Source organism: Lissotriton vulgaris, unplaced genomic scaffold (assembly GCF_964263255.1).
Source record: "Lissotriton vulgaris unplaced genomic scaffold, aLisVul1.2 SCAFFOLD_477, whole genome shotgun sequence".
In the NCBI taxonomy this organism is placed as follows: Eukaryota; Metazoa; Chordata; class Amphibia; order Caudata; family Salamandridae; genus Lissotriton; species Lissotriton vulgaris.
In genome coordinates this window covers 575871-586121 of record NW_028243643.1, presented here as the reverse complement: position 1 = coordinate 586121, position 10251 = coordinate 575871, and the positions used below count along the sequence as shown (strand labels likewise).

The following is a 10251-nucleotide window of genomic DNA, read 5'->3' as shown; positions in this document are numbered from 1 at the left end:
GTTGTCATTTATTTAGGTTTACAAGGAGCAACCCTTGTCCAATCACAAGCGTTGGAGATGCATGTGTATGGCATCCCTGTGGTGTGCGTGGTTGTGTGGAGTGTATATGGTGACCAATAACCACTCATGTTTCGGCCATCCAACGCAGGATACACACCAGCACATTGTTGAAAGTGGCAGCTGACCTGCAGGTGTGGGTACAACAGGGTACCTTGAGTGGCACAAGTGTGTTGTCACAGTTCTACATACACTGCCTGAGGTGGGGGCTTGCAGCGTTTGAGTTGGAGTTGTTGTGTGGCCTGTGGGTAAGGGTGGTGATCAGCTGGTCTACAGTCACTCTCCTCCAGCAGTGGTGATTTACCTGTTGTGTGCGGTGGTCTGTGGACTGTACAGTGAATGTGGGAATGGATGCAGCACGGCACAGTCCTGTGGAAACAGGTGTCGTGTACAAAAGTCACTTAGGTGCCTGTGTAGAAGGTGGTGTCCAATGTGTGACCAGCAGCATGGGTGGAAGTGTGGGTGGGTGGGTGGGTGCACAAGCCCCATCCCTGTGAAGCTCCTGTGACAAGGTGCCTGCATTCACCACACCTGCTGCACTGCTTGGTCTCTGACCCCTCATAAACAAGATGCATGTGAAGTCACATAGAAGGTCTACCTGTCTGGCAACCTCCACCACACACTAGAAGTATGAAACCTCATCTTGGCGTACACACTATAACGACCAGTACACTCAAGGGACTTTGGGGCATATTATCAAGCCTGTGCGCTAAAATTATCGCCGCTTGATCGGCCAAAAACGGCTGATAAAACGGCGATAATGGGCATGATAATATGCCCTGTGGTATTCCAAGGGAAGCCCATGTTAGATGTCTTCACATCTAACATGTGCTTCGATTGGAAATCCACAGAGCATATTATCAAGGCCATTATCGCCGCTTCATCGGCCGTTTTCGGCCGATCAAGCGGCGATAATTTTAGCGCACAGGCTTGATAATATGCCCCTTTGTTGCATCATGGTGTACTGGCTAAGTGACAGGCACATGTAGGCACAAATTTGGTCATATTGCTACCAAATGCACAAGTACGCCAGCAACGTAGCAAAACTGTGGACTGTCATGCCAGTCAGTGCAAAATAGCAGACCGGCAAATAGCTGGGGGCAGAGTACCAAGCAATAGCGAAAAAATTGCTGAGCACCGAGGAGTGATTACCGATGAGATACCGTGATACTATCAAGGTTCATCTCTGAAGCCGTCAAGAGTCCAGCTAAATGCATGAATATGGCTGAGAAACCTGCGACATACATGCATAATTGTGACAATGCTCATAGCCATGTTATCCACCGTCCATTGGATTACATTGGCAGGAACAGCTATTAGCAGGCGTAAGCTGTTTGAGAAATTTGGCCTTAGCGCAAATATTACTAAAATAAAATAATATGAGTCAGAGATGCTAGCAACTGTTTACAGTCGCTAACATGTTGGCACACCCACTTAGCATGTCATTAGCAAAATAATCGCACACATGCAAAGTGGGCCCCTAAATGCCTGCTATTGCCTACAAGCTGTTGCCAACTGGTGTCAGCGACAGCTTGGTAATAGGGTGACAAAGTTTTTGCTGCATGAGCGGGAAAAAGTACACCTAATGTGGGGACAATTCCCTTGGTAATATGCCCCCAGATGTTGCACATACACAATAAATTCCATGTCAGCTGTCAACCATGCAAGTCAACAGATACCACACATAAAGTCTAGTGAACACTATACATGCATCCCAGTAACAGGTTGCATCCTAACTCACACGTACAGAGATCACACCACTGATGACCTCAGAAGCATAGCATGTGTGAAGACCCACACTCTGCAACCTAACTGACACCAATGCAAGTATCAAACAATGCAAAACTATTTATTGTATAAAATTTACCTATCTAAAACTACACTAAACACTAAAACTAACACTATATCTAAAATCCCTACACACATAATAAACTAAACTACACATGTAATGCTAACTAAACCCTACTACACAAACTACAAAAGGACATAAACCCCCCACCCAAAGAGAAACAAAACTTAGCCCCAACACTATCTTAACCTAACAATATCACACTACACTAAACTAACTATACCTAATCTAAAACTATTCTATATCTAAATCCTAAAATACAACTATATACAAACAAAATAAAGATAACAAGGAGGGAAGGCAGAAGAGGGGTGTGGGCCAGAAGAAGTCCAGTACTACGGTACCCCAAGTTTGAGGGCAATGTCATTCAGCCGCCGGTTCATTGTGACAAGTTCATTTCGCACGTCCAGGAGCAAGCTGTTGTTCCTGGCCAGCTCTGTGAGAATGTCCTGTTGTCCGTCAGCCCTTGCCGGCGTTGGGGTGGGTGCCCCCGGATCCTGGCCTGGTGCGTTCTGGGCAGCTCCCTGGCTGGGTGCAGCTTGAGTTGGCCCCTGGCTGCTGGTACCTGGAATGGCTGATGTGCCTGGTACAGGTACAGGTGAGACCACTGTGTCTGCATGTTTGCCACCACCAGCCTTGCCACCAGCCTTGGATTTGTCAGATGAGTCAGTGTGTCCGACAGCCTCTGGCATCGCACGCCAGGTCCCATCCCGCCGAGCAGCAGCGTATGTCCGTGCCATGGACCGGAACCCTCTCTTGACCCTGCGGCAGTGAAGCCACCGTTCCTTGGCCACATTAAATGCATGGCTCTCCTCTGCATTCATGTTGTCTGAAAAAAATGGGAAACGTCAATCCCAAACCAATTACACTGGTTCATTTGCTTTTCATCATATCATATGGCACAAATCACAAACCACATGGGAGGCAGCACACATGTCACATCCTGTAACGTCTCTAACTGACCTGCCCACATAATTGACAAGCCCTACTTTCCACTATACTGGCCCTGGAACGTGACATCACAGTACATGGCAGGTGTGATGTACAGACAAATCAGAGGCCAAATGAGAGAGTCATAACATGTCACCTTTGTGCATCCTGAGAGTGTTAGCCAGTGTGGCCATTTGAATATGTCAATGGCAACACTATGTAAGCGCAGCCTGTATGCATGGGAATTAGACCGGGACACCCCTACCAACAGCAGGTGTCAAGAATATCAAGGAAGTTCTCCTCAATATTGCGGCTCTTGTTACCACTCCTAAGAGAAGCACAAGTAAGAACCTGCAGGGCGGCTGTAATAAAATGCCTTAGCGGGTCTTGGATACAACTTTCCTGCAAAACCATAAAATTCTTGGCCCACGCTGCCCAAGAGCTGGAAAACAAGGAAACAATCAAAGACGACCCGTGCCAATTGGCCCCCCTAAGGCTGGGCCCAGACTCTCCCTCAATCTCTTAATGGATACCCTTCATTCCACTTTTCCGGCATAAAAACAAACAAAACAAAAACAAAAAAAATACTTCATTCTGAGTTAACAAAGTGTTACTTCCATCAAGTTACACTTAACCCCCAAGCACTGTACCCCCGTTTAGAAAAACCTTTTGCTGACTGGCAGCTGCAATGAGACAGTTATCCCCGTGCCCAGTTCCATCTGTGCTTCTCAACTTTACACAGTAACTGCACATTCGAGCAATTTGCTACTGCTTTGCGTTACTTTAATGTATAATCTTTTCATGTGATTCATGTTGTTTTTATGCTGTTTCAAAGATGTAAAGTTTTATCCCATGGTGGTAAGACCCACCCTTTCATGATGTTCACAAATCAAATAAAGTATTACTTACTTACTCCTCAATATTGCTGCGTACATGGGCAGGAAACAGCATCAAAACACGCCATGAAGGCCTACACAATATGCACCTCAGGAATCCCATAGCTGTCCTGGTCATGGGGCAAGGATGTATCCTAAGTCCAATGCTTTCCAATCTATACTTCCGTCTGCTGGCCAACGTCGGCAAATAGTACGGCTCATCGAAGTGTATTGTATGCCGACAATAATCAGTAACTGAGTACGTGTGGGACGAACTACACTGACACACGTCTCTGTTGTACAAGCAGCATGTTGAACATGCGTAACTAGAAGAGCGTCAACAAATAGTAACTAAACTGCAGCAAAACAGACCGCATTCCGTTTGGCAGCCCTGAGGTATCTTGTTCACATGATAGGTGGCAGCTGGAACTGTGCTCCTCTCCCCCTTGCAAACACGTGATGTAAGACCTACCACAAACAAAATAACATGCCCTGTCCTGTCCAAAGGCCGTCAGCCAGGTCATTTCACCTGCTATGGGTACATGTGTAAAATATGGAAGAACTCAAAATGCCATCCTATTGAAGCAAGGAACCCTTTGCTGCAGGGCCTGGCCATCAGCCACACCGATGACAGCAATCCTCTGATATCATGACTATATGTAAAAATTAGTGACAAACAGCAGACCCTGCAGAATCTGCCAGCCACACTGACTCACGACCAGTCGCCTAGAACCCCTTCCATGGCTACATAGTAAAAACACCACAGGCACATCATGTGGCAGAAAAGGCGCTATGGGGCATAATACCAAGGCCATTAACAAAGCATTAGCGGGACTTTTTGCCGCTAAAGTAGCGACAATTGTATTGCCCTAGTACCAAGCTGTCGCCAACGCCAGTTACCAACAGCTTGTTGCCGATAGCGGGCATTTAGGGGCACACTTTGCATGTGAGCGATAATCATCGCTAATTACATGCAAAGTGGGCCTGCCAACATATGACCGACTGAAAACAGTTGCTAACATCTCTAACTCCCATTGACAACTCTTGTACATATTTACGCTAAGCGCAAATATTGGCAAAAGGTCAAGCCTGCTAAAAGCAGTCCTCAGCCATGTCATCCAATGGAAGGTGGATAACATGGCTAAGAAGAGCATTGTCACGATAATGTGTGAATATTGCTGATGTAACTGCGATATTCATGGTTTGCCCAGGAATCTCACCGCTTTTGAGAATAACCTTGATAATATCAAGGTATCTCAGCGGTAATAAACCTTGATGCTCGCCAAACTTTCCCCCCACCCTAACCAACCAATAGCGATAATGGTCGCTATCACTTGGTAATATGCCTCTATAAGATTCTGAGTTGCATGCATGAGACCCAATCTAGGCCAGAACCTAAAGGCCTCATAAAGTAGAATACCTTGAACGGGCAAAATAGACCACTCGGATCATGTGACAAAACTTTCATGACCCAGTCTTGTGTCAGTCCCTCTCAACATGGCTACGCTAGGTCATTTCTCCTGCCCCTTGGCGGTGTAATGAACTGCCCCCTCACCCATTATCCATCTATCAACACACACTCTCCTCTGAACGTTGGTAAACTTGCCTGTTCCCAATATGTGGTGCAAAATTGCCTTGAACCTCTATGGCACAGTTTCATATGAATGAGACAGCAAAAGGTCTGTGCTGGATGTCATGCACAGGGAATCAGAGCAGGTGCATCGGCCATTCATGGTCAATGTCACAATTTACATAGATATGCGTCTGACCACACTCTCATACATATTGTCTGAATAATGACGCAACAATACTCAGAACCTTGTGGCCCAGTGACATGCGGAACACACCAGCATTGCCAAACTACCGTGTGTTGGGTTTCTCAATGACATCCATTACATCACACATGCCAATGTACTTCACAATTACTCACCAGTGGCTTTTGGGTCCCTGAAACGATCCACGTCACCCTGCGTGATGGGTTGCCGACCATCTGTGAGTGAACCAAATTAAATATGTGTCATTGTATGGCATCCAGACACGTCACAAAAACATGATGAACATGATGAAAAACGTCTCAGTCACAAGAAATGCTACTTCACTCAGTAGGGGATTTGCACATAGTACTAATGACTTTGTGCACAATGATTGGCATGCACACATGGGCTTGCTAATGCAGTGGTGGCCTAACATAACCACAGTCACACATGCACATGACAGTTGGGTCATGCAATTCCTAAGCACCTTGGGCCTCATTTATGAAAAGTGACGCATCGCTGCGTGAAAACATCGATGCGTCACTTTTCACTGCGCACTCCTTGCGACACCAATGATGCGTCATATGTAATGTATGATGCATCATGTCGCAAGGACTTACAGATACGTCAGTATTTCTGACGTATCTGTAAGCGCAAAAGTGACGCATTGCTGGAGTGTGTCACAAAAGTGACGCAACTCCAGCAATGCATCCTTTCACATGGGGAAAGCCCCATGTGAAAGGGCTTGCGTCAGTCTTACGCCTGCTGTGAGGCAGGCGCAAGATTTTAACGCAACAGCATCCTAAAAGTGACACAGTGAAATCTCATAGGTTTCACTGCGTCACTATTACGAGGCTTTTTGCGGGGGAACGCCCCCTCTGCATACATCATACCTGACGCAGGTATAATGTGGCGCAGGGGTTTAAAAAGGGACGCATCTACCTAGATGCGTCCCTTTTTAAATATGGCGCAACAAGGCGCATATTTGACGTCGCTGGTGTGTCACAAAAAGTGACGCACCGGCGGCGCAAAAGTGACGCAAGGCCTCATAAATAAGGGCCCATGTCCACACAGGCAACATGTGTACGTTGTACTCCGTATGATGGTAAGTATGCATTTAGTAAGAGGCTGACACACAATCCTTTGGGAGGTAAAACACTCTTGAGCTGTAAAACACAAAAGTGAATGACTGTAACCTGAAACTTATAACTATGTCATTTCATAGAGGTGTTCCTGTGTATGAATGTCCTCCACTGCGGCACAATGCACCCTAAAGGTGCATAACTGTAGGAAGTCAGGATTTTCCAAGAATAGTGATATTGTACCTACCCTGCACCATGGCGCTACTTTAGCATTGCTACACAGTCACATGAGTAATGCTACAGCGCTGCCAAATTACCCCAAGAGTCATGTCAATCTGCTAAAATGTGCCGGGAAGTGGGAGTCCAAATCAATCTTAACTGAAGCAAATCATGTGCAAATTACATAGGGACAGATGTATCAACATTCCCTTTAGCGATTTAGTAAATTGTGATCATTTAGGTATTGCAAAATAGGAATTGCACAATTGTAAGTAAGTATGTCGGAAATCGCTTATTGCTTGCGTACCATCAACATTCCCAAATAGCGAATAGGAATTTGCTGATCACAATCTTCCCCTTCATTTCTGTGTGCCAGGAGGCGCTTTGGAATGAATGGGGAAGTTTGCAAATACCAAATAGCTAATTGCAAATAGACATTGTTTCAAAAGGTGCATGGGTGTCACATGAACACCCTGCAGTACCCATGAAAAATGACATGTGTGCACATAAGGCACACAGACATGCTGCAAGACCATGTATGAGCGTCACATGGCAGCTATTGATGATTTTAACACAAACAGAGCACATTAAGAAAATAGCGCTACTTACCACCAACTAGCAGAAGGTGGTAATTTGCCAATCACAAATGGTGAATTTGTATGTAAATGGCCCTGATACATAGCATGTAAGGTATTACTAAAGTAGGTATTCCTCAAATGTAATCGCAAATTAAGCACATGCAAATTTTGCCATTCCTAACTTTGCACAAATAATGTCACATAAATGGCATTTACCAAATGAAGGCTTTGCTGACGCCGCTAATCAGCTAATGTCTGCGTTACAAAACTATTTTTGTCATGATACATATGGCCCATAGGGACATGACATTGTCATCAAGACCTTGTCACAGTATCACAGTAACGAGTCAGCATGTACATCCCATACACACATGTCACACACGTCACGCACTAATATAACATTTGAATATTAAAGTGAAACTATGGGTGTAGGACTTACCACCCTGTAAGCCTGGCAGCACTCCAGTGTAATCCAGGAGGTCAGCCTCCCGCGCAGTCATGTCCTGCCAGCGGTGTTTCCATTGGTGCACAGAGCGTGCCATTTTGAAGTAGTGCTCCATGTGGAGCCTCACACGCTCCCAGCGCACATTGCGTCCCCCAACAGCATACCCCAGCAGGATCCGCCCCCCTGCCTCCAACATATTAGGAAGGTAAAATTTTACCAACCACAAAAACCCCCCCAATGCCTCCTCACTCATCCTCCCCGACCTCCCAACAGCAGGCATCTCCCTGACCCCCTTAACCCTATAAAACTAAAAAATAATAACCCACTTAACAAACACTCAATAAATATATACAAACTAACCCCTGAATTAACTCTAACAAACTGAGGACAGTAGACACACAAACAGTATAAAACACAACAAAAAGTACAAACACACACTTTAGACAAGACAGAGCACGCAGCAACACTCTCCAAAACCAACTTTCAAGACACCAAGCACCATAAACCTCCTTCCCTCAGCACATGCACCAGCAATTGCAGAAAAGAGAAAGTGAAAGTAGAATCCACACCCAAGAGACAGGAAGCAGTAATACATAACTTCCTGTGTTTGCTGCTAAAAGGTCCGACTTAGCGACAAAATAATAGGTTAGCGACGAAATATTCGGTGTTAGCGACAAAATATTAGGTGTTAGCGATGGTACGCATATACAAAATCGTTCGAAATGCGACCCGTTTTTTGTATTTGCGACGAAAATTTACTCGCTAACCAGCTAAGCGACATAATTAATAATAATCATACATACATGAATTACATCCTGGATTTCTCTACATGAATTGAAAAAAATACCAGAAAATTCACTAAATATGTCGGGGCAGATTTATGAAGGGCTTGCGCCACGTTTACGCCGCCGTTGCGTGCCGCAACGGGGCGGAAACGTGGCGCATCTCTGTGCCCTATTTACTACGTGACGCATCTAGGAGATGCGTCACGTTGTACAGCACTGCGCCATGAGGTGGCGTTCCTGCGCAGGGGGGGGTGTTCCTGCGCAGGAACGCCTCCTGAAAGTGGCTGAGTGAAATCTATGAGATTTCACTCAGTCACTTTCAGGGCAATGCTGCGTCATAACCCTGCGCCTGCTTGAAGCAGGCGTAAGGCTTGAGGCAGCATTGAAAGAATAGGCCTCCCCAGAGCATTTCTGGAGCTGCGTCGCGCTTGCGACGCAACTCCAGCAATGCGTCACTTTTACGGCACAGATGCGTGACGCATCTGTGCCGTTTTTGCCCCATGGTGCGCCGCATCATAAATGCGGCGCACCATGGGTGGCGTAGCTGTGGCGCACTGTGGCGCATGTAAACTGGCGCATCCCTCGGGATGCGCCAGTTAACATGAATCTGCCCCTATGAGTATGTTTTTCATCCCACTAAATCTTCTAATTATTTGGATATAGAGGTGTGAACACAAATTACAAGTTGATCTTACCATGCAATTAGGTCAACACAAGAGACAGGGGTGATGGAACGTGATCATGCACACATTACCTACTGGAATAATATCTACTATCAATGGTACAATGCTGTTTCATCATGGTTCTGTAGCAAAGTATGGAAGGACCTCCAAATGGGCACTTCGTAATGCATTTACATAGATGTTACTGGTCAAAGTCTTTGTTATGCCTCTACATCTCATGCATAGGGTGGAAATGTGACATTACATCATGCAGACGTAGAAGGCAACACACAATAGGAGGGATAAAAACACCACAAACCATACATCATGGAGCAGAATATCAAGTTCCTTGCACCCCTGATTGTCAGCATTAGCGTAACATTATATGCGCCTGCGGTTGCACAATCCATGTGCAGCATATGTTGTGCAAAGGATGCCCAATGCTGTGGCATATCCCCAAGGTTTTGCCACGTGAAGAGAGGTGTACCGGCAATAAGGGCTGCCACCGGGTGTGGCACAAATGCACAGGAGGTAGTGTACTGGCGTTGCTACGCGTCATACCATTGGCTGATATAATTCTGAATGATACCAGCCACTCACTCCTGGACCAATGCTGCATCCTATCCCTGCACTTGCTTTCAGCATGCGTGAAGCTTCATGCAGGGCGGTAGTGGGGTCACATGGAGCGTTCATAGATATCCGTGCGCAAATGTACATGTCTTGTGCCTCTGGTGGCGCAGGCTGGCACAGGTCTTGTGTGTGATAGCAGCCTATGCCTTATGTATATCCCATGGTTGCTTCGTTTGCCCTGGCCTCTTACTGCCTTTTTACCTCCTGAGGATGTTGATGTTCCGGTCACACTGTGTCATGGTGGTGTGTAAGGTCACATGTGTGCGTTGCCACCAATTGCACACGATTTGTGGATCCGGCTGCAGGTCCAACGGGCTTGGGCCTCCCATATGGGGAGGCATGTCAAGTCAAGTCAAGTCAGATAATTTATATAGCGCACTACATA

The 10251-nt window shown here is 46.1% G+C and overlaps 1 protein-coding gene across 1 annotated transcript; it reads right to left on the bottom strand.

The window, feature by feature from the left end:
- Positions 1-2241: 2241 nt before the first annotated feature.
- LOC147668274 (uncharacterized) lies at positions 2242-7904 on the bottom strand. The gene is made up of 3 exons (XM_086948644.1): positions 7784-7904; positions 5638-5718; positions 2242-2735 (listed from the first exon to the last, which is right to left on the bottom strand). The coding sequence occupies exons 1-3, from the start codon at positions 7902-7904 to the stop codon at positions 2242-2244; spliced, it is 696 nt and encodes a 231-aa protein (XP_086804770.1).
- Positions 7905-10251: the final 2347 nt, after the last annotated feature.